General features: G+C 37.1%; 1 protein-coding gene across 6 annotated transcripts in view; it reads left to right on the top strand.

The window, feature by feature from the left end:
• Positions 1–26,207, top strand: part of sec16b (SEC16 homolog B, endoplasmic reticulum export factor) — a 56,927-nt gene that overhangs the window by 8,615 nt on the left and 22,105 nt on the right. For all 6 annotated transcript variants that reach the window (XM_028811504.2, XM_028811506.2, XM_028811503.2 and 3 more), the window contains 9 exons: positions 1,032–1,123; positions 3,747–3,873; positions 6,972–7,065; positions 9,961–10,102; positions 10,405–10,556; positions 13,479–13,540; positions 16,179–16,317; positions 19,072–19,314; positions 24,503–24,600. In XM_028811504.2, coding sequence (XP_028667337.2) covers positions 1,032–1,123; positions 3,747–3,873; positions 6,972–7,065; positions 9,961–10,102; positions 10,405–10,556; positions 13,479–13,540; positions 16,179–16,317; positions 19,072–19,314; positions 24,503–24,600 — 1,149 coding nt within the window. The remainder of the gene's footprint in view (positions 1–1,031; positions 1,124–3,746; positions 3,874–6,971; positions 7,066–9,960; positions 10,103–10,404; positions 10,557–13,478; positions 13,541–16,178; positions 16,318–19,071; positions 19,315–24,502; positions 24,601–26,207) is intronic.

The following is a 26,207-nucleotide window of genomic DNA, read 5'->3' as shown; positions in this document are numbered from 1 at the left end:
CCAATGGTCTCTGATTTAAACATACAAGTTCCACTGGACACATATTAAACTGGGACACTGTGAAAGTAAAATTCAGGGCCAATACTAAGAGTGCCAGAGAGCTGGCTGAATCGTGGCTCTCTAATGAAAACTCCATTAACAAACACAAGGACTTGAACCCAGCATATGCAGGCTTAAAAAGAAGAACATCCAGATAATAAAAAAAAGACTTTATGACCAACACCTTCCGAACCCCAACTTAACCCCCCCCCCCCCCCATTGCAACCTTACCCCACCCCCACCTTTCACTTGCTATATATTGACTTTGATTCCTATATATCTAGTCATTTTCCTGGTAGGTTGTCGAAAGCTTAGGAATAAAAACTATTTTAAGATACATTATGTGACTCATTTTCTCAATTTGTGGATTTCTAGCTGCAAATATGCAAACCATATCAGAGACAGTCACTTCCACACATACATATATATATATATATATATATACTGTATATATATATATATATATATATATATATATATATATATATATATATATATATAATAAACTAGTTAATAAAGAACTGATTGTGTTCATTTTTTTCACATTTTTACTCTTTGACCACTTCAAATGATACTTTTTTTACTTCATTTATTCCTCCATCCATGTGAGTTACTTTGTTTGTTTTGTTTACTTTTGTCCACATTTTGTTTCATGTCGCTGCACACTGTTGTCTTTTTGATAATATTGGAGTTGTGTCAAGTGGTGAAGGATATGAGTCAACTATTGTAAAGTCTGTTTTATTTCTGTGCTACACTGCCTTGCATCTAGAATATCTAGTCAGGCGTTGTCCTGAAACAGAGCATGCAATACTTAGCTGCTTTCTAGAAATGTGCATGCTTCAAGTGCTGTCTTCTAAGATCTCGTTCTGTTTGTCTTTATTATGTTAGCAATACCTATTGCTCGAAGCAGAGAGATGCTTATAAAGATATGAACACCTCATTATCCTTATGTTTCCTACTGTAATATCTACATTTGTTTTCTGTGTTTTTAGACAAAGAGCCAATTGTTATGAAGCTTGGGAGTTAAGAAGCAATCGTGCAGGTTATGATAGAGAATATCACAGGATGCCATATGCATATGGAGGTATTAATGATGTTACATAATGGTAAAACTAAATATTAGTGTTCCTAAATAATTTAAAATATTTACTAGTTAATTTCATGAATTGTTGCTCAAATACAGTGCATCCGGAAAGTATTCACAGCGCATCACTTTTTCCACATTTTGTTATGTTACAGCCTTATTCCAAAATGGATTAAATTCATTTTTTTCATCAGAATTCTACGCACAACACCCCATAATGACAACGTGAAAAAAGTTTACTTGTGGTTTTTGCAAATTTATTAAAAATAAAAAAACTGAGAAATCACATGTACATAAGTATTCACAGCCTTTGCTCAATACTTTGTTGATGCACCTTTGGCAGCAATTACAGCCTCAAGTCTTTTTGAATATGATGCCACAAGCTTGGCACACCTATCCTTGGCCAGTTTCGCCCATTCCTCTTTGCAGCACCTCTCAAGCTCCATCAGGTTGGATGGGAAGCGTCGGTGCACAGCCATTTTAAGATCTCTCCAGAGATGTTCAATCGGATTCAAGTCTGGGCTCTGGCTGGGCCACTCAAGGAGATTCACAGAGTTGTCCTGAAGCCACTCCTTTGATATCTTGGCTGTGTGCTTAGGGTCGTTGACCTGCTGAAAGATGAACCGTCACCCCAGTCTGAGGTCAAGAGTGCTCTGGAACAGGTTTTCATCCAGGATGTCTCTGTACATTGCTGCAGTCATCTTTCCCTTTATCCTGACTAGTTTCCCAGTTCCTGCCGCTGAAAAACATTCCCACAGCATGATGCTGCCACCACCATGCTTCACTGTAGGGATGGTATTGGCCTGGTGATGAGCGGTGCCCGGTTTCCTCCAAACATGACGCCTGGCATTCACACCAAAGAGTTCAACTGTGTCTCATCAGACCAGAGAATTTTCTCTCTCATGGTCTGAGAGTCCTTCAGGTGCCTTTTGGCAAACTCCAGGCAGGCTGCCATGTGCCTTTAACTAAGGAGTGGCTTCCGTCTGGCCACTCTACCATACAGGCCTGATTGGTGGATTGCTGCAGAGATGGTTGTCCTTCTGGAAGGTTCTCCTCTCTCCACAGAGGACCTCTGGAGCTCTGACAGAGTGACCATCGGGTTCTTGGTCACCTCCCTGACTAAGGCCCTTCTCCCCCGATCGCTCAGTTTAGATGGCCAGCCAGCTCTAGGAAGAGTCCTGGTGGTTTCGAACTTCTTCCACCTATGGCTGATGGAGGCCACTGTGCTCATTGGGACCTTCAAAGCAGCAGAAATTTTTCTGTAACCTTCCCCAGATTTGTGCCTCAAGACAATCCTGTCTCGGAGGTCTACAGACAATTCCTTTGACTTCATGCTTGGTTTGTGCTCTGACATGAACTGTCAACTGTGGGACCTTATATAGACAGGTGTGTGCCTTTCCAAATCATGTCCAATCAACTGAATTTGTCACAGGTGGACTCCAATTAAGCTGCAGAAACATCTCAAGGATGATCAGGGGAAACAGGATGCACCTGAGCTCAATTTTGAGCTTCATGGCAAAGGCTGTGAATACTTATGTACATGTGCTTTCTCAATTTTTTTATTTTTAATAAATTTGCAAAAACCTCAAGTAAACTTTTTCACGTTGTCATTATGGGGTGTTGTGTGTAGAATTCTGAGGAAAAAAATGAATTTAATCCATTTTGGAATAAGGCTGTGACATAACAAAATGTGGAAAAAGTGATGCGCTGTGAATACTTTCCGGATGCACTGTATACTGTAGCTCTAATGAAAGGGTTTTCAAAGTGCAAAAAATAATTGGTTTTAAAGAAAAAACATAAACTGTAACAAAATATCATTCAAAACAAGTTTGACTAGTGGCCATTTAGCTTAAAGGCCCATGAAGCAACAGCATAGCCTTCATTATGATTTTCTATTGTAGTACCACTACAATAACACACTTTATAAAACAAACAAAACTACAACACAAAAGAAAGTAAGCTTTTATGTAATGTTAGCAATAGCGTATTTATTTATGTCCAACGTTTATAGCTCAAACTGATCTTTTTACTTCATTCTCTTGAAGCAATGTATTCTACCAGTGGCCTACTAGCTTTCAATGTCATTCTGAGTATCATACAACAATTTGAAAAATATAGTTGACAATTTCCTTTTACTTGAGTTTTGTAAAATTGTCTGAACAAAAGCACAGCATGGTCAGTAATCCTTTATTGATGCAATAATGTCTGAAATTGGTTGTCTATCAAGAAGGAAAATGAGTTTTTATCATATTTCTGGCACAGGAAGGAGACAAGTGTCGTTTTATTGGTTAATTTTGCTATTGTGTTGCACACATGAAGCTCACAGGCTAAGCCTCATCCAGTACACCTCCCAGCATCCATATACCTGCAGACACCTACTGTAGCATACTTAGTTGCAACTAGTGAGTGAAACATGTTGTTGCAATACAAATGCACACTAACCTTTTGTTTGCCTTGTATAATACCTTGTGATGGAGAAAATCACTCAGTCTGTCTCTTCCCTAATATTTGAACAATTGTGTTGAATCTAAAAGTTTGAACTTTTTCATGTACAATACATTTGACTGAGGTTCACCATTTATTGTGTTACATGAAGTTTAATTGGTTGATCCATATTGCTCAGATGCTGAGACATGGAATTATGCTTCCCAATATCAAGAATACACAGATAACAACCAGGAAACATATGAAGAAGTCAGATATAGACAGGACAAGACACACTTCTCATATATGGAGCTGGAGCCACTAAGGTAAGATACTTGGCATAGTTATTACTGCTGTTGCTTAGGCCTTATCAGTTTTTTTTTTGCCTCCTTAGTAGTTCAGTAGCATAATAGAATACTTCATGAAATTCTCATTATGTGTGTGAGTGTGAGTGTGCACATGCATAAATGTTTACAGTATATATAGCAGGTCAAGATATAATATATTTTAGAAATAATTAAGTAACTAAATACTACAGAAGGATGAATGCAGGGTGAACACAATTTTAAAAACTAAACAAAAATATTTTAGTAATCCTGTGACCAGTTATATTATACTGTAACCTGTCAAAAAATAACTTAACAAATACTGGTCCCAGTCTGCCTCCTACTGTGACATTTTCACTTTGCAAATAACATACCACCATAAGCACCCCAAATCACACTTCCTCACTCTCCCCCTTTCTTTCTCTAACCTCTTTCCCTCTGTCCACCTGAATCCTTGCCCAAGACTTCCATTACAGCCATTTTCTATTTCTGTCTGCTTTAAAATGAATCATGTATTCCCTTAAGTTTCAGCATGCACGAGGGCTCAGACACATACTCTGCAGGTCTTTGTATCAAACATTTGACTTGGCAGCTATTCTTGCTGATTCCTGCTCTGTTGAGCATTCAACCTCATCCTTAAAAATGACAAACAATACACAGAATAAGTCATTTTCAGTCCAATCAGTGGCATACTTTAGTGTAATACCAGGATTCATGCAATGTTCGTATACACAATGCTTCCAGCAGAAACTTTAAAAAATGGTTGCATTTTTTAATTTCAATTGTACTGCTACATATTTATATCATATCCCATGTTAAATATGGTAGATTGTTTAAATATGTATTTATAATATGATGTACAGTGGTGTGAAAAACTATTTGCCCCCTTCCTGATTTCTTATTCTTTTGCATGTTTGTCACACAAAATGTTTCTGATCATCAAACACATTTAACCATTAGTCAAATATAACAAAAGTAAACACAAAATGCAGTTTTTAAATGATGGTTTTTATTATTTAGGGAGAAAAAAAATCCAAACCTACATGGCCCTGTGTGAAAAAGTAATTGCCCCCTTGTTAAAAAATAACCTAACTGTGGTGTATCACACCTGAGTTCAATTTCCGTAGCCACCCCCAGGCCTGATTACTGCCACACCTGTTTCAATCAAGAAATCACTTAAATAGGAGCTGCCTGACACAGAGAAGTAGACCAAAAGCACCTCAAAAGCTAGACATCATGCCAAGATCCAAAGAAATTCAGGAACAAATGAGAACAGCAGTAATTGAGATCTATCAGTCTGGTAAAGGTTATAAAGCCATTTCTAAAGCTTTGGGACTCCAGCGAACCACAGTGAGAGCCATTATCCACAAATGGCAAAAACATGGAACAGTGGTGAACCTTCCCAGGAGTGGCTGGCCGACCAAAATTACCCCAAGAGTGCAGAGACGACTCATCCGAGAGGTCACAAAAGACCCCAGGACAACGTCTAAAGAACTGCAGGCCTCACTTGCCTCAATTAAGGTCAGTGTTCACGACTCCACCATAAGAAAGAGACTGGGCAAAAACGGCCTGCATGGCAGATTTCCAAGACGCAAACCACTGTTAAGCAAAAAGAACATTAGGGCTCGTCTCAATTTTGCTAAGAAACATCTCAATGATTGCCAAGACTTTTGGGAAAATACCTTGTGGACTGATGAGACAAAAGTTGAACTTTTTGGAAGGCAAATGTCCCATTACATGTGGCGTAAAAGGAACACAGCATTTCAGAAAAAGAACATCATACCAACAGTAAAATATGGTGGTGGTAGTGTGATGGTCTGGGGTTGTTTTGCTGCTTCAGGACCTGGAAGGCTTGCTGTGATAGATGGAACCATGAATTCTACTGTCTACCAAAAAATCCTGAAGGAGAATGTCCGGCCATCTGTTCGTCAACTCAAGCTGAAGCGATCTTGGGTGCTGCAACAGGACAATGACCCAAAACACACCAGCAAATCCACCTCTGAATGGCTGAAGAAAAACAAAATGAAGACTTTGGAGTAGCCTAGTCAAAGTCCTGACCTGAATCCAATTGAGATGCTATGGCATGACCTTAAAAAGGCGGGTTCATGCTAGAAAACCCTCAAATAAAGCTGAATTACAACAATTTTGCAAAGATGAGTGGGCCAAAATTCCTCCAGAGCGCTGTGAAAGACTCATTGCAAGTTATCGCAAACGCTTGATTGCAGTTATTGCTGCTAAGGGTGGCCCAACCAGTTATTAGGTTCAGGGGGCAATTACTTTTTCACACAGGGCCATGTAGGTTTGGATTTTTTTTTCTCCCTAAATAATAAAAACCACCATTTACAAACTGCATTTTGTGTTTACTTGTGTTATATTTGACTAATGGTTAAATGTGTTTGATGATCAGAAACATTTTGTGTGACAAACATGCAAAAGAATAAGAAATCAGGAAGGGGGCAAATAGTTTTTCACACCACTGTAAGTCTCACATTAACACATTTACAAGTTTGAAATTATGAAAAAGTACACAGATATTGCTAATGATATTTAAGTGACAGAAAATATTGGTTTTTACATTTGTCTGTGTATTTTAATTGTGGTAAAAAAAAACACTTTCTTGATCTATCCATGCACCCTTTAAATCCACAACTGGCACATATAGGAACAATCCCTGGACCAGGTGCCAGGCATTTGCAGGGTGAACACACACACATCAGAGGACGAGTTAGCATCTCCAGTTACCCTAACATGCACATCTTTGGACTGGGAGGAAACTGGAGCAAACCCACACAGACCCACATGCAAATTCCATACAGGGAGCACCCTAGGGGATACCCCTGGATTCCTTACTATGAGACAGCTGCGCTAACACTCTAGTTCTGTGTGACATATTCGCCAGTCCCCTCTGGTCTCCCCTTATAGTCTGAACGTGCATTTTCAGTAATAATGCATTTGAAAGTTAATGGTTTCTCCGAATGAAATTTTTCCATTTATTTTTTGAAATGACTGAAATAATATGGTGTTATTTCACTGTTAATTGTGGCTTTTGACAAGTCAGCTGCTACACATGTGTTAACAAAAGGAATTATTATTTTTAGCATAAACCAGCATCCAGTGAGAGACCACGCTTATGACAGAATTGCTGAGGATAATTTTGGGAAACAGTCAGAGGAGAGTGCTGATCACAGCCAGGTAAATCTTAAAAACATTGCAGGCAAAGTAATGTCATTGTTTTATAAATTGCCTGGGACAAGAGATGGCTGCCTTGGTAAGAGTAAATTAAGTGCTGATAAGGATTAATTAAATAATATTTTTAAAACAGACAAAATAAAGTTAGTAACAGTTATGCTAAATAAATGTGGACCAGTTACTTTAAGTATAGTATGGCCTACTCCCATGCAACTCCACATTATTTCTCTGTTACAATATGGTTTCAGGCTTTGGTGTTTAGTATCATTATGCTGTGTCTTTCTCTGATTTTATTAGTTGACTTTATTAACCAAATGAGAATAGTGCCTCTCACTATAAAATGTTGACTAGAAGATGTCAGGTCACTTGGTAGAAATCTCAGAAAAAAATGTAGACTTCAAAATATCAGACAATAATGTAATGAATGTAGCTACAGTATATTCTATTGTAGTTTATAGTGAAGGGACAGTTTGTTAGTTTGTTTTTTTGTAGTAGAACACCTTTGGTTATAACTGCCAAATTACCAAGTAGCACCTCTGTGCACCTACCCAAAGAAATAGCATAATTCTAAACTCAAACTATGTCCTTTACTACTCTATAAATAAATAAAAAAAAAAAAACAAATCATGAAAAGTCTCCTAAAAAATATAACATGAAGCAAGCTAAACAAATTAAATAAAATTTATAACACATAATTCAGCGATGAACAAACTCCCCACCAGGGTTGGTTTCAGCCTCTGACCACTTGCTACTCATCAGTCAATATGGATAAAATACAAAAATATTTCTATACGCATATTTTGTTTTTCATAGGTAACAACTAAAAATATGTATTTACCTCTAGGGTAAAATAATCAAAGTGCTAATTTAACTGTTTATAAACAGCACATGAATAAAAGTAAAATAACTTACTAATGAGAGGTTGCAATTAGAAAAGATCAAGGCCCACAAAAAAGACTTGGCTAGTGTTCAAGCTCCTGTGGCTATATAGGCATTAGGGTATGACTTGCATCAGTGAGCATATTACTTTTTGTCACTATTTAAAATGTACTTTTAAGGAATTTTGTTAAAATTAATAAAATGTAACAGCTGCTTTCAGGGATTCAGGGTAAAGGCCCATTGTCACCTAAGCATTTTTCCTACATTTCAGCACTAGACTAGAATGCTCCTAAACCACTTGTAAAGTTATTTGCCAGTCTTTTTAATGACTCTATTCATATATATGCATTTTAGCAGTGAGCATTTTAGAAAACTCAAGCTTTCAAGCTGTTTCAGCCAAAACATCTGTTCCATTGAAAGTAATGATAATATTTATAAAATGCTGGTTAAAAAAATAGCTCATTGGGATGAGCAAGGAGTGAAGCAGCTCAGGAAGAAAAGAGGAAAGAGGAAGAAACACCAGCACATGTCATGCACATAAGTAATTTGGTCATCTAGTAACAGCTATTGAGGAAGAAATGAGCAAACATTATAAGTATACAATTAGTATTAATCATCATTAATTTTAGTAAGTTTAGTCCAGATGTTTTAACACTGGCAGAATGATAGCACAGAGCTTTCATTCCTGCCTCACAGCAGTAGGGTTTGCACAAGGTTTGCATATTCTGCTCATGCATTTCTGGATTGATTGCTATCAATGAGTGCATTTAAATATGGATGATTACCTGTTTTAACAATGACTACTTAAAATGTGTTGGGGATTCTCCTCAATTAACATAATGTGTTTAGTCCTTCATGTGCTCTGAAGTAAATAACATCCATCCTCTTTTTACATCCCTGACCTGAGCCCATAAAGATTCATGATAGGAAAACTGGTTGTTGCACCAGCAGATTATACTGTTTTAAAATATCTTTTGCAAATAACTGAATTCAAATAGGTTTGTGTTATTGGATTGCATGCAGCACACTCTTTTCTGATCAGCTGTGCAGTTGTGTCCTGCAAAGGACTGGTGTACCATCCACCACATTTGATTTTTGCCTTACACTCTGTGCTGCTGCAATAATCCCTGGCTCCGTACTACACCGTAAACTAGGTGGGTTAAATTTATCCCTGAGCATATAAAGGATTAAATGTATATTTTTAACGTCTGCTCACTTTTTGTCACTTACTTGCTTAATCTCTTCCTCACTAGGTTTCACTAGATGGCCACAGCATGTATATGTACAATGTTACACAGACCATAGCAGACAATATCTTTGTGAGATAATGCAATACTTTTTTGTACTTGAGTGGCAGGAATTTCATAAATATCATAAAGCCACTGTCACATATCATTATACTTATGGGTTTATCTATGTGTAATCCTGGACATTTTCAGGATTCTGCTTGATTTCTTCACAGACAGTACAGAATTGTCCTCTCAGCTCCCTTTGCAGCAGAACAGGGTGAACTCAATACCTGAACCTCCTTTTCAATAATGTGATCACCCATATTAAAAGCAGTAAAGTCATAGAACACGTTCTGGAGGCACAACAATCATGTCACAACATTAGAGCACCTCACAGCCCACAAAATGGTAACAGGAAATGATGCCAATCATGTTTTCCCTGCAAAAGGCTTCTTTGAAAACACTTCAAAAACAGCTAAAAACACACGAGAACCACTTGCAAAATACCATTAAAAGGCTTAAAAAATCTCCAACAAACACTGGAAATATTCAAGATTCAATTGTGAATTACTCTAAGAGAATCCACAAATTAGTTGACTAATTTTATACTGTGCTGATTTTTAGCTTAATGAATTTCAATAAAATCAAATAAAAACAATGACTAATGCCTGATAAAAGAAGTATTACGAAAGTGTGCACTTTAAAGAGTCTGTAACTTTATCTAATACTGCTTGCAATTATATGATCCTATTTTTCCTTATGTCTAATTCTTATTCCTGTTATGTTATAGTTATCCTTTTATGGGTATGGACAACTAGCTAACTGTAAGATTTCTGGGCTGTCTTCAAGCAGTCATGAACTCAGCCAGTACATGGATTCTTCCTATCAATATGATGCCGAGCCATCAGTGCAAAGTACATCCCTACAGCCAGGTGAGCTGGTGAACACTCAATGATTGTTGTCCTTTTTAAAATCAAATTAATTTTTAAAACTGTTCTACAGTGCCCATTCTGGACATTCCAGAGGAGCAAATCATTACATTAAATGCAAATTATTTGTCTTGACTGGCAGTTCTGAATAAATACCTAATAAATCAAGTCAATTCATCCATCCTTTATTCTATTTCATTATTATAGACTTGTACACATGTTTATTTATTTATTTAATTCAGAAATATGCTACATTTAATTTATACTTGTATACAGTACTCATAACTTTTGTATATTTTTTTAAGATTATGGCATAAAATCTGAATCTGCTTCTTCGTTGAAATTCTGTCTTCCCCATGTTGCGATCAGCTTTGGCCCTGGAGGTCAACTGGTGAGAGTGAACCCACATAGGCCAAGTGAGGGAGAGCCGGCACTAGTTGAAATTCATAGTCTGGAGGTACATTTTATGTATCATTGTAATGTAAATGTTTTTTGAAAAAGCAGTACTTCTGTCTCCTATGTATCTGGTAGGGAGTAGAGGGTTAAGGTTCTGATAGTAATTATGAGTTGAATTACATGAATTACATACATTTAATACCTTTAAATTATCCCATCATATCGGGGTGTGGACAGCCATGGATAACTTTCATCTGTTTTTGTGAATTGCCATGGTTTGGTCAATCAGTTGGGTTTGTGACAAAAAATGATGTAACTATTAGGAAGAACATTAAAAATAATACTGCAAATATGGTGGCCTGAGGCGTGAGCAAGTAGACATAGAGTTGACCCTTCTGGTTTATTAAGCCATCATTAAAGCTAAAAAAAACTGTCAAAATGAGCTTTTGTAAGTAGACTTATTTGACCAGTTTATTACATGTACTTATTTGGCCGATGCTTTTATCCTAGGCGATTTACAACATTTATGGTTATATTTTGGATGATGCTTTTATCCTAGGTGACTTACAACATTTATGATTACACTTCTTTTGGTTTTCCAATTTTCCATTCCTTTCAACTTGTTCACTATAACCTCTCTGGTATGTGGAATATATTTAGAAAAATAATTGCAAGTTAAAATGTTGTCAACATGTTTGGGTGGGTGCCATGAAGGGACCAAATAAGTTTCATTATAGGAGGTCTTACTAGAATATAAAATGCATATTAGAAAAAAAAATAATGAAATTTAGATTTTCAAGCATAGAGTAATCAGGCATATGTATATTTGGTGCTATACACTTCTGTCTCTTATATAGACATAGCAGAATGCTCCCATAAACTGTGTGCACAGTTATATAAGTTAAAACTTTAAAAGAATATACTTATTGTGCATTGTCAAACACATTATTATAAACAACTAGTGCTGTCCTACAGTTTACTTTCTCCTGCATCTATACTTGAAGTCTTGCACATGATTTAAATTATGACACTGAAAGAAAAGAGAGTTACATTCTATACATTAGTATCATGAGTGATTATTAAATAAAAATTAGGGTTATGCACATGTGTAGAATCTTTCACAATTTAATAAAGCCTTGATAGAGTTTGCCAAAAGGTATCTGAGAGATTCTGAGACCAAGAAGTTGCAATGAGGATTCTTCTCTATGTAGAGAAACCAAGTACAGAGAAATCCTAGAGGCAAATCCTTATGCGGAGTGGCAAGGTTATGGATCTGCACTGGTACCCGGAAGGTTGCCTGTTCAAGTCACCATTACTGCCAAAAGAGATCCTACTCTTCTGGGCCCTTGAGCAAGGCCCTTAACCTGCACTTGCTCCAGGGGTGTTGTGCAGTGGCTGACCCTGCACTCTACCCCAGAGGGGTATACTGTACAAAAACTACCAAATTCCTAATACAAGAAATTGTATAAGGCGAAATAAAGAACAAAAAAGAAAAACAAAACCTGTTTCAGGCTCCAAATGAATAGGACACCTTTTAGCACAGCAATGATTCAGAGGATGCAACATTGCATAACTGGAATAGCTCCAAAAAATCTGAACATTCTAGCCCCTGGCTCAATTGCGATATGCAATAAATGCTGATAATTACTATAAACAAATGACCCCCCTACCAACTTAAGAATCTCAGGATATTTTGGGGTATAACTAGATGGAATTGTTGTCAAGTATGTCAAGCTGGTAATAAATTATGCCTGCTGCTGATACAAGGGATATTCAATTTCGGTCCTGGACATTCACAGTTGGTGCAGGGTTTCATTCCAACTTTCTTGTAATTAGAAGCCAGACCTAGCAGAAAGTGACTCTGTATTTAATTAAATGGCTTGTTAGTGCTTTGATTCTTCCAAGACAAATCTTTATCACACTATAGATTTTTTGTTTTCTGGGAACATTATCCAATGGTCCAGAACAGATTTATACCTCTTGGTCCTTCCCTTCTCTCTCATTTATTTCAAAATATTGTATTAATACAGACCCTTCATGATGCATATACTTTAAAATGGAAGCTTGTAAGCTGGAGAGCTAGTTCCTTTGTCACTTGCCCCTTATTAACTGATGGCTGGTTAAGAAAACAGGCAACAATTAAAACCTTGATATAGCATTTTAAAAGTTAAACAGGCAAATTAGGGTTGAGAAATGTAACAAACAAGTGAACTTAAACTAAACCCCAAAAAAAACATATTTCTTTAGTAGTAAATAAACAGCTTCTAAATAAAAATTTGATTAAAGCAAAAACCTTCAACCACTGCACACTTCCAGCTCTGGACTTGAGCCCCCCGATTTAGAAGCATCTGTGTGTTCATTTATCTGGTCACTCTGATTTCCTTGCTTCCTGTCCAGAGTTGCTTCCTTTCTTGCACCCACTTCTGTTGTGACAGCTTCCATCTTTCCATGACTCTAAAAATGGTTAAAAGGGTTCATAAAGAATTTTTGTTTTTAGTTTAAGATTTTATAATTTTTCTAGTTTATCATTTACAAAAATACTTATTAAATACATTCACATTCACAGTACACATTGTATGAAAATCCAAGGGAAAAAAATATATAAGGGGTTATCATTTATTTGCTCGCTCTTAGGTTAATCTGTCAGTTTTTTCAATTTTTTTTGTCTTTACGCAGGTACCCTGCACATTTTAAACAATTTATGGATATTTGCAGATCAGCACAATAATACAGCAGAGAGCTCTGATGCTTCTCACACTTCAGTCTCACTTCTTGCTGTGGTGCTCTTCCTTTGTTTACATGGGTTCTATCTAACAGATCGTTGAGAATATGATTTGTCTGTATGGGTGCTGAGGGACTTCTTGGTGCCCTTCAGGAAGTTGAGTCTTACCTGCACTTGTTCCTGATGGGATAGTCTCTTGCTCCCTGGGACTCTAATCAGAAAATTATGGATATAAAAATGTACATTTCTGTTTATTTGCAGGTTATTCTTGTTAGTACTCGAGAACAAGAAGAGATGAGGCTCTTCCCTGGGCCTTTATTAAGGTACTATAAAAAATGTTAAGTTCAAAATATTCTAAGTGGTAACTGCTGGATGGACAAATGTATTTCAGCACTTTTTACACCTTTTTAATTTTTTAAAAAATTTTAATTTTAAAAGATTGTTTATTTTCTTGCATGCTGACTGTTGTACTCTAATGGTCTTTAGTGAAATGACAGTTTTGAAATTGGAAATACATTAAATGGTAACTGGCTTTTTTGTCAACTGTGTTGTCGGTGCAGAGTTGAAGTGAATTGTTTTAGTCTACATACTCGTAATATGAATTGTTAATCTGAGTTTTGTACATCTAAAAGTCACTTTTTCTAGTTTTGGTACCTGCTGCATGTATTTTTCTAATTATTACTCATTTTTAATGTTATCCCAGTAATATCAGGATGCTGCTATTTTTCATTTTTTCTCTTTTGTGGGCACTGCCAGTGTGTACCATGATTTATAGGTGAAGTGGTGATCATGCCCATTTTTAGTCATGTGACTAAAGTCATTGTGTTGAAGACATGATAATGGTGCAGTACTTTAAAACATAGCTTTGCAGTTTATTTCTACAAAAAAAAAAAATGAGTGCAGAGCGATTTTGTGAAATTTAGGTTTACATGTTAGTTTTGCCCCCCGATCTTGTTGTTTGACCTTGAGTTTTCAATAAAGATTTTTTGATGATGAGCATTATCATGTAATATTACAACAGTATTATAATAAAGCACAGGAGGTTGTTGGTGGGCAGTATGGGGAAGGAGGCATGTGTGTTCTGCTGGCTGCGTATGATTATAGGTAACAGCAATCAATAAAGGTCTCTGTTAAATATATTTAACTCCAATTAGACATTCAATATTATAACATGACAGACATTTTGGATTTCCTCCTGCTGTTTAGACCTCAGCCTATCCCTTGACTATGTTCCTGTCTGCTGATTCTGTTTTGTTCAACACCATGTGACACTTGTGAGTTTTTGGCAAAATCATAACAGTATGTAAATATCTGGACTGGATTAAAGGTCCTCTTTAAAAGGTCAAGAGTTTGTGGATATATTTCTTATTGGAGCTGGAGAGATATGTGCTTTACAGTATATAGTGCTGGATCAGAAGTTCTCTACTCAACTGCCTAGCTTACAGATTTTCACTATTAGCAGTTCCTGGCTCAGGGGCTGCCACATTCTTAGCCTCATGCAGGCAGTCACAACAGCTGTTGTAAAATAATGTCAGCTATGCTGTATATCTGTTTAGTGGTTTAGGACGCTCATCTAAGCAGGCTTTGCTCATTCATTATTTCTCAATCATTGAGCCATTTTCTCTAGCCACTTGAATTTCTGTAATTTTGCGGTCCTTTTCTGTTTTGACTTTTAAATCTAAATTTTTATCCTTGTCCTCTTGTTATTGGATAAATTCTATACAAAAACAGTAAAAATTAACTTTATTACCATACTTTTTAGTATGTAATTGTATAAATATATTATATTTATCATTTGTTTAGGATTATCTGTACACAGTCATATATAAAATGTTGACCATAATTTCTGGTGGTGTACTTTGCACAGATCACTTGTGTAGACCTAGGCATATATAGTCACAACATACTGAAATGGTCAGAAATCTCAGATGACCTACGCCTGGAAATTCTTTAGGAGGCAGTGGAGATTACTGATGAGGACTGAAGAGTTTGGTCTGTTCTTCTTAGTCTTCTAACATTGCGATCCTCACCAGTACCATTGGCATGACACAGAACATGAGTTATAATGAACTCTGATATTTAACATTTTTTATGTTTTAGATCTAAGGTGTGCAGAAACAAAGGATTCAAAGAAATGTACTGAAGCAAGTTAGCAATCAATCTAACAAAAGAAATCTCAGTGAACTCCTAACACAGTTGAAGTAAAGTTGCGATTGCAACAAATTTATGATATGAAGCCTACATATTATTTAGCTTTTAAAGTAAATTTTGTTTATTATGAATCTATTTCTTATTTCCTAACCAAATATACACTGTAATTATGCTGAAATTCATAATGACACTTAATCTAATGGGTCACACACAGACTAGAATTTTACAAGGAATGATATATTGTCTAACACATTTGACATATCAAAACTTTTTCACTGTTGCAGAGCAAACTTCACATTTTCTGTGGTTTCAAATGTAATTGGCCCCTCTGTGCATGTGTGCTTGTAAATTGCAAAAAAGAGGAATCATTTGTGCACAGTAAAATGCCAGACATGGCGCTTCTGGTGGCATTGAATAACTATGCTGAAGACTGGTCTGTATTTGGGAGGTGGAATTTTTCTTCATTTGTGGTTTTTGGTTGAGGCACAGCAATGAGACCCGCTGACTCCAGAGCGCCAGAGACAAAGAGCAATCTGTAAAAGGCAAGAAGTGTGCAGCAAAGAGAGGCACTGAATTCTTCTCACAGCGTAAGAAATGAGCACACTTTCATGCCACATCATGATTTTAAATGTGAACTCTGAGTCTCTTTGTTAATACAGACAGCATGTATTCTGAGAGTATGCAATTCATGGGTTTCCTGTTTGCCAATTAAGATCTTGTATGAAAATGAAAAATAATATTCTTTGCATGCCCACCAAGTTACAATAAAATAAAATTAATTATTCACACTCATTTGCCTTGCATTGACAGAGAGGATCTGCACAAAGTAGATGTATTAGCCTTTTGCCAGCACCAAATCAGAGTTTTTCCAAGGGGTGATACAAGAAGAGATGACTCCTGTGTTGCCATCCTCTGGAAAATGTTGGAACTGCTCTGCAGACAAAATGGGGTAAGATTTTTGAAATGCAAACGTTAAAGGCAGTAATTATAGGGTATGCACAGCTCTGAAGTAAAATTATAAAATGAAGAATCTTGTAGTATTTTAGGATTATAACTCCAAGGGAACACTTTCATGTTTACAATGTAACTCTCAGCTGGAATAGTTACACATGAGACCATTCAAGGTAAGCTAATGTAAGAGTTAAATGCCCACTTCTTAAAGTAAGCAAGGAACTTTTCCGTTGGTTGTGTGCTTGAGGGGGGCCTACAGTGTGCCAATGTTCTAACTGAGACTGATTCCCGCCTTGCACACAGTACTTTAGAATAAGCTCCACAAGGCAGGCACCCTGGACAGTAGGCCAGAGCATAAAGTACACACTCTTGCAAACAGCCCTTCCAACTCATTCCATGCCAACTTAGTTATCAATCAACTTAGCATGTATATGTTTTGAGAAGGAGTGTGGTCTAAAACACCTCAGAAAAAATCCACACAGCCTTGAGGAGAACAAGGAGAAGCTTCAACCACAGTTTGTCCTGCAGCAGACTCAGGAAGAAGATTCATTTTTTAAATGAGCCATAACAAAATTATCCATCTTGAAAAGCCACAGAGGACTGTCATCGGGAAACCACAGTAGGCAGAGAAAACTACATTGGCACAAAAAGGAACATACAGACTGGGAATGATTCTTTACATTTATATAGCACTTTTCACACCACTCAAAGAACTCTCCACACAGGTAGGATCCAAGACACAAACCCTTGATCTCCTTACTTGAATGCAACAGCACTACCACTGCACCACCTTGACACTCTGGAACCTGCATTTATGCCCCACAGTCGTGAGGTAGTCACAGTAGCCAATCCACCACCATGTCACCTTTTCCTGCTGGCATTTAAACTGCTTTTTCTTCATTTACTACTTAATTAATTTTTTTTGTTCTTTATTTTGCCTTTTACAATTTCTTGTATTAGAAATTTGTTAGTTTTCGCATACCCCTTGGGATCAGAGCGCAGGGTCAGACATTGTACAGCGCCCCTGGAGCAATTGAAGGTTAAGGGCCTTGCTCAAGGGCCCAGCAGAGTAGGATTTCTTTTTGGCATTGACGGGAACCGGCAACCTTCGGGATACCAGCGTAGATCCTTAGCCTCAGAGTCACCACTCCGCCCCAAAACTGAATTAACTGTTAGTCTGTACTGTACATGTTTTGCACACAATTGGTCAAGTCTGATTGAGAAGGGTGAAATTGCCCTGTCATGGACTAATGTCTTCTCCAGTATTGGTTTCTGCATTACTCTTCATAATGCTTCCATGAGCCTGAATTGGATAAGCTGGTATAGAAAAAGTCCAGGGGGTTGATAATGTATTGCTATAGCATATAAGTGCTTAGTGCCCACGTAAAAAATCAAAATGCTGCTAGCATGACTTCCAGTTACTGATTGCTAAAATGTTGTGGTCATGAATCTCCATTACAAAGAAATTCTTGTTTTATTAGGCAGATCTGACACATGACACTTAGGTGTTGCTCGTAGTCATATACGGTATATTATTCTACTAAGACTGAATGTGGAACGTCGCAGTGGTCTCTTTTTTTATATCATGCAACATACAGTTATACCTCCTGTCTTATCAATGTCAATAAGACATATCTTCCTTGGGATTTTGATGCATGAGTTTTCAGTTGATTTGTTCTAGGGTTGTGGGGTTGCCCTTCAGTACATGTGATTGAAATTTTCAAAGGGAGAATGATATCACAATTCAAGAGTGGCATACCACACCAAGAAATCCACGGATTCACAGTATCAGTCATAGACAGGGTTCTGTTATTAGAGTACTGGTCCAAGTCTACACTGGGCTCAGGGATTTGCAGGAGGCTCTGTTCCTAGAAGCTGGCCATTTGTGAAATCTGTTAAGATGTCTGGTCCTGGATTTGAAAAAAAAAAAAAGGCAATTGCTTTACTTGATTAGTGGTTATAATGATATTGAGGTGATTTGTGTAAGTAACTGCCACAAAGGGTGATACTCAAATGTTAAAATGTAAACATATATCTGCTTTCCTTGGGCTATTTTAAAATGAGAATTAATTATTATGTACGAGAAGTTATCCTGCTTTTCCATTCATCAAGCTTTCTTTGGCAGTCACCTTGATTTGCACTTTCTCTTTTATGGTTGCTCATCCTACTCCCAGAGAACTTTTCATAATCTGCTTAACTTCACGAGTCAGATTCAGGGAAAACGCCATTGTTAGCGATTGTTTGAAAACTCTTCTGTCCAGCAGCCTGCACTGCCATCTTGTGGCCAGTACTAAATTTGCAGCCCTAATCTCCTCGTATACTGAAGTTCATCGTGTTCCGTTTTCCAGATCTACATATAATTACACATAATTACAGGCTACACATAATTACGTGTTGACCGCCTGGCTGTTCTTCCTCAGGGAAATTATTAGGCTAAAGGTAAACCTAATATTCTGTGGGCCATCGTTCTTTAGACCATAAACTTTTCCTGTAGGCAAGAAATTCTGTGATGATGAGTAGTGTACTCTATTATATAGATAGATAGATAGATAGATAGATAGATAGATAGATAGATAGATAGATAGATAGATCTGTATTTGTCCACGGGGAATATTTTCTTTTTAGAGAGCCTCATTAAAAATACCATGCCACAGAAAATGCTGATGGGCAGAACTGTTTCTTCTTGCTTGCAGGATTTTCATGATGTAGATGTGGGTAATGTATATTTTTATTTCAATCTCTTCCTTTTCAGAGAATTGTAGGTTCAGATGTTGCTGAGTTACTAATGAAAGATTGTAAAAATCCAAGATACTATACGAAGGCTGAAACTGTGGATGAATCTGGGAGCCTAATAGACCTATCAGATGAGATGACCATTCCAGACAACATCCAAGATGGCACAGATCTACTTACTGGAGAAAGAAAAAGTAGCACAGAATCATACTCTGAGTCTCTACAAAGATATACCAGGCTACTGCTGTCTGGGAGAAAGAAAGTAAGACAAGCAATCTGGTTAAGTGGATTGAAACTTTTGTGACACCATACATTAATCCCATGTTTCAGTTTTCTTCACACTTGATCCATTATTTACAGGTAAAAATCATGCAAAATGGTGCCTGTAACCAGTTTCCAACTGTGTCCCCGTGTTCTTGATGAACTAATTTTAAAGTAACAGTCTCGATCCACTGTACTAATTCCCTTCATAATTTTAAACACTTCAATCATGGCTCCTCTTAATCTTTTTTGCTTAAACTAAAAAGGCTCAGCTCTTTTAAACTTTCTTCTTAATTCATCCCCTGTAGCCCAGGAATCAACCTAGTTGCTTTTCTCTCGACCTCTGCTTCCTGTGTCTGAGCCAATTTTGCATCCATCTACAAACATTTCCCTGAACTCCCACTTCTTTGAGTTTTGATGGTTCAACCTCTCATGTGGCACCTTTTCAAATGCTTTCTGAGAGTCAAGATAAATAATATCATAAGCTCCACTTTGATCATGCCCTTTTGTTGATTCTTTGTAAAATTCCAGCATGCTAGTAAAACATGACCTCCCTCTTCTGAAACAACATTTATTTATATAGCACATTTTCATATAAATAATGTAGCTCAAAGTGCTTTACATGATGAAGAAAGAGAAAAAAAGACAGAATAAGAATTAATATAAGAGAACACTAATTAACATAGAGTAAAAGTAAGGTCCGATGGCCATGGAGGACAGAAAAAAACAAAAAAACTCCAGATGGCTGAAGAAAAAATAAAATCTGCAGGGGTTCCAGGCCATGAGACCACGCAGCCCCCTCTAGGCATTCTATCTGACATAAATGACCTCAATCAGTCCTCATTGTATTCAGGGTTCTCATTGAAGGACTTGATGATGACGGTCACATGGACTTCTGGTCTTTAATCCATCAGTGTAAGGACATCATGGTGCTTTGATTAGGTGGTGGTGGCGAAGATCGCCACCACAGAAAACCGGAAAAAAAACAGAAGAGAGAGTAGGGGTTAGTACGGATTTTGGAGCCACCATGAATAATAATGATAATTAATTGAATATACAGAACATTAGAATTAAACTAAAATGAATCTATGAGAAAGCCATGTTAAAGTAATGTGTTTACAGCAGTGTTTTATAGTGCTCCACTGTATTAGCCTGGCAAATTCCTATTGGCAAGGTATTCCAGATTTTAGGTGCATAACAGCAGAAGGCCACCTCACCACTTCTTTTAAGTTTAGCTCTTGGAATTCTAAGCAGACACTCATTTGAAGATCTAAGGTTACGATTTGGAGTGTAAGGTGTCAGATATTCTGAAATATAAGATGGAGCGAGATTATGTAAGGCTTTATAAACCATAAGCAATATTTTAAAGTCAATTCTGAATGACACAGGTAATCAATGAAGTGACATGAAAACTGGAGAATGTGCTCAGATTTTCTTTTCCTAGTTAGGATTCTAGCAGCTGCATTCTGCACTAGTTGCAATCGATTTATGTCTTTTTTGGGTAGTCCTGAGAGGAGTGAGTTACAGTAATCTAGTCGACTGAAAACAAAAGCGTAAACTAATTTCTCAGCATCTTTCAATGATATAAGAGGTCTAACTTTTGCCATATTTCTTAAGTGAAAAAATGCTGTCCTAGTGATCTGATTAATATGATTAATATGATTAAGATAATAATAAACCAAGCTGACTGTTCAATAAAACTCCTGTTATTGCCATGTGTTGCTCAACCTTACCCTTAATAATTCTATCCATTTATTTTCCTGTTGTGCACATTAAGCTTACTGGCTTATAGTTGCTTAGATCTTCCCGGGCACCCTTTTTATGTAACGGGATAGTATTTGCCATTTTCCATTCCTTTGGAATTTCCCCAGTGCACAGTAACTTCCTAAAAATATGCATCAAGGGTTTATTTATCTAATTACTATCCTCTTTAAGTACTCAAGGATAAATATTATCTGGTCCTGGAGATTTAATCTGAGCAGTACCTCCTTAGTAGTCACTTATACTGGTTGGAGACCATCCACTTCCTCACATGTGAAGACCTCAGAAAAACGCAAGTTTAGAGCATCTGCTATTTCACTGTAGTTTCTAATTCCCTTTTACTATTCCTGATGCCTCCCTAATAGCCTTCTTAATGCTTCAGCATGTTCTCACATGCTGTACAATTCACATTAGAGTTATTTGTCTAACACACCTTATAAAGCTGTTTTTCCTTGGTAGCTTCTTTTATAATTCTTTATTAACCCACTGCAGAATTTTTTTAAATTTCCCACTAATTCCAAATGTAGGTATGTACCTATCCTACATTATATGTAAACCATTTTTAAACCTGTTCCATTGCTCCTTGACTGTCTCCACACTTAAAAGCTTATCCCAGTCTGTCCTCTTTAGACTTTGCTGCATCTGCTCATGATTTGCTCTACCAAAGTTAAACTTAACAGTTTTAGACTTAGCATCCGGACTCTTCCAAAGCACTAAGAATTGTGTTATATTATGGTCACTTGCCCTAGTGGTTCAATCACCTGTACACCCTCAATTATATCCAGATTATTACAAAATATTAAATGTAGACAGACTTCACCCCACATTGGTGCTTTAACATACTGTGTTAAAAAAACAGTCACTGGTTACATCTAAAAATTCCTGTTCTTGTGCTCCACTATATGCAAGGTTAGCCCTGTTAATATTCTGGTAAAGTCCCCCATGACTATAATATCCCCCTGTAAAGTTGCCTCTTTAATATTACCAAAAAGATGTACATTTAAATTACTGTCTGCATTGGGTGGTCTATAACACACTCCTAAAATAAGATCTCTTTCTCTAATGCTTTCCAGGCAAAGATGGGGCTCATCGTCCAACTGAAGAGGACTTGCATTTAAATTCAGTTTGACGTAAACAGCAACCCCACCTGCTTTTCTGTTTTGTCTATCCTTCCTAAAAAATGTGTATCTCTCTATGTTATACTCATCCTCATCATTGTTATTTAGTCAGGTTTCAGTTATTGCTATAATATCATAATTATGCTTCGTTCCATACAACTCCATCTCACTTGTTTTATTTTTGATACTTTTAGCATTAAGGCAAGCTATTTTTAATGTGTTACTTATTTTACAATTAAATGTTGGGTTAGACTTTACATTACTATGCATTTTTATTTTTATACTATTGCTTGTTCCTTTGTGCATAGTTCTTAAACTGGCTTGTCCTAAACTCCCTGCCCCCCCATTCCCTAGTTTAAACAATCCTCGACTAACCCACTCATATACCTCCCCAACATATTGACGACCAACCAGTTCATATGTAACTCATCACAGTAGAACAGGTTTCTTCTGTTCCTTCTAACCTGCACTAATATTTGAGCCACTCATTAAGCCTTGGATTGGCATTTGGCACAGGCAGACCTTCAGAGAAGACCACCTTGTCAGTTCTGCTCCTCAGCCAGGCTCCTAACTCTTTAAATTTTGATTGAAGAACTGACAGACTACCCTTATGTATGTCATTTGCTCCAACATGGACAATAGCAGCTGGAATCCACCTCCACTCTGACCAACAGTCTATCCACCCTTCCAGGGACATCTCCCAGCTGTGTACCAGAAAGGCAACACACCGTAGTAGACTCTCTGTCTCTGGGGCAAACCTGTGCTTCAACCCTCCTAATGACTGAGTCCCCAACTATCACCACCTCTCTTTTTCTGGGACCTGGATTTGAGGTGGCCTGTTGGGGCTCTTCACCCCTTCCAACCACCTTAGAATCTTCAGAGGCGCCATCCAGCTCTGCGAGGACCTGAACATGGTTTGAAACGTCCAGTTCTGGGATTGATATCCCCAGACAGTGTGCACACTTTACCTTACACTTTATAACTGTGACCCATCTATCTCTACCTGTCTGGTCTGGAATCTCTTCCTGCACCACCTTAGGGACACTATCTCTCTAAAGGACACCTGGGCCACGTCCGCCAATTCTCTGCTACTATGTAAGCTGGCCAACTACCCCTCCAGTTCAGCAATCCTGGATTAGCTGGCATCTCCTGCAGATGTAACCCTCATAGAAGAATGGCTCCTCCAAGCTGTCATCTAAAAAGATTTGTTTTGCACTGTCCTCATTATTAAAATTTGATTTTAGAGATTTGATTTGATTACTAAAATTGCCATAACTTTTTTTTATATTAAAGTTAAAAATTTTACCTTAAATGGTAAAAGTAAAAAAAAAATTAAGTCAAAGAAATTTGTGCAAAGAACTGCCACACATTATTTTACACCTTCTGGCCTGTTAAGCTCCTGTAATATTCTTCCCCTTGACTGCCTGCTGTTTGTACTTCTATGAGGTTAACTTTAATTTTCTCTGTCTGTTCTCCTAACTTTGTGCTCCTCTTATTCCTTACTTAAATGCTCTCCGCTTGCACCATTTGTACACCTTCATATTAATGAACCCTTATGCTGTCACCCTCTTAACTGCTCTATTTTCCTGACTGCTAAGAACTGTTCATTGTAGAAAAACTTAGTGAATATATGCCGCTAGTTAATTTCTTACTGTCTTGTCTGCTCCTACAGTTGCTTGTGAGGGCCTTCTGACTATGTACCACTGAGCCTTCTCCTTTACTGATTTGAAGATAGATGCAGCGTTTCTTCCCACTAAGGAATCGCTGTTTCTGTTTCTTATAAACTGTTTGTTGCTACGACGGCAGTTTATTTGCTTTCAGAAGCTGCTTACTGCCCTGCCTTGCCGACGCTAGTTTGAATACAAATAACAAGAACAAGTACACGTAACAAGTAACTTTTCCAGAAGCACCCCTAAACACCCAACTGCTTTTACTCCTGTGAAGGTGAAAAAAAAGCAAAAAAACCCTGTAAAGGGAAAAAAGCTTTAAAAATTCCAGCATGGCTCCTTAGCAGCAAACCAAACACAAGTTTGTAGGAGCAAAATGTATTTCTTAATTCATTTTCACACCACCGATAAAAACAACAACTCTCAGCTGCTTCTCTCTAGTATGCAAAGATGACGTCTGCTTAAGGTTGGTTCTTGCATCATGCCAGGTACTTCTGGAATTGTCTGCTGCTCTTGAATTAAATTAATGAATTGTTTAGTCATATTCAGTTACTAGAACAAATTTAAATCCTAACTTTTGGTTTTGTTGTATATTACATATAAAAGATTTGTTTTAAAAGTTTTTCTTTTTTTCCCATACTAGGAGGCTCTTGAGGCTGCAATGGGTAATGAGCTCTGGGGTCATGCTTTCTTTTTGGCCAGTAAAATGGACAGCAGGACATACATCAATGTTCTAAACAGGTAATGGTCATTCAGTCATTGGACTTATCAATAAAAACAGTGAGGTAATTTTTCATAAGAAACAACATGGCAAGTGTGATTGGAGATCTGCGAACAAGTAAGCACAATCATACCGTAGTACGTAGTTTTAAGGGTATGATTACATGAAATTAAAATTTTAAAAACATGACATGTTGGTGTTAAGATCTTTTGTTTGTTTCATAACTCCAAGGACCTGGATTTGTTTAACATCCTCTGTATATAGTTGTCATGTTCTTTCTTATCTTGCACAGCTTTTTTTATGGACACTCCAGTTCTTTCCCAGAGATGTGCAGGTTAGGTTGAATGGTGACTCTGAACTGGGTCAGTAGGGAAAAATATTATTTTTCAAATTCTTTCCAGTGGAGGCTGTTCTGGAGGTTTCTGAGTTCTTCCATGGTTCAGAGATATGCTGTTCATTTGAGTGACTAAATAAATTGTCCTACCATAAGTGAGTAAAGGTGTTTTCTTAAGGGTGCCCTGCAGTATGCTACTTTCTGCCTTGCACCTGTCACTCTCTACGACCTTCTGTCGAAAAAAGTTGTTCATTAGACAATTATTGAGGAAAATAATTATAATAGTTTCCTTTTCTGTCAGTTTTCAAATTACATAAATAATAATGAGTTGTATTTTCTTTCCTCTTTACCACTGAAATTTTGAAGCTTAGCTAGTTTCTGGTTTCATTTTTGTTTTCCTAAGACTCCTAGAACCACCCATTGTTGGTTTTTACTCTGTATGTGGAACTTGGACCTAGCTGGCAATGACACTGAAGCAGCTGTGTCATCATGCAAATAAGAATGTTATATTTGAAGTGTTGTTGCTTGGCACAAAACAATCATTTTAGCCATTTGGCTTGGTGGACTGCAGACAAAGCACAAGCACTTATGGATAGGGTTTAACATGACTATGAAATTTTCAGCTGTAATGAAATTGAAAATAAAGGTGAATATCAAAGAAGCTGTAGAGCAAATTATCTTTCTAAGCAAATACATTTACTTTTATTCTTATTTGTTTAGCAGACACTTTTATGTAAAGCAACTTACAAAACAGGTCAGTATAATTGAGTAACATCAGTTTTGGACAAGTCTAATAGGACAAGGATACATAATTGAGCATCCCAAATGAAGAGCTCAGAACAAAATACAAGTGAGTTACAAGCCCTAGATTTACAAAACCTAACACTTAATATCAGTTAGACAGAAATTCACCAAACAAGAAAGTCTTCAAATGTTTCTACAGCTCATTAACAATCTGAAACAGTGCTGTAAGAAAAACAAAAACTCAAACAAAAACATAAGACAAGATAAAGCAGAAATCCTTCCTTATCTGCTATTAGGTTGTTATGCCAATATCCTTTGCTTAGTTTGATGTAATTAAATCCAAAGAACACCACATGTACATTCTTACTTATAATAGGAAAGCACCTGGACCAGGCTGGCAGCTTTGTTCTAGTACATTATAGTTCCTGTTGTGATGGAAAAAAACAGTAAGAAGGTAATTTAAGAAGTGGAACTGTGGGTTGTTATCATGTTATAAATATAACGCATTCATTCATCTATCTATTGTCATATCCACTTAATACATTTCAG

Source organism: Erpetoichthys calabaricus, chromosome 10 (assembly GCF_900747795.2).
Source record: "Erpetoichthys calabaricus chromosome 10, fErpCal1.3, whole genome shotgun sequence".
Classification (NCBI taxonomy): Eukaryota; Metazoa; Chordata; class Cladistia; order Polypteriformes; family Polypteridae; genus Erpetoichthys; species Erpetoichthys calabaricus.
The sequence above is the reverse complement of the archived record's forward strand: the minus strand, read 5'-3'. Positions and strand labels throughout refer to the sequence as shown.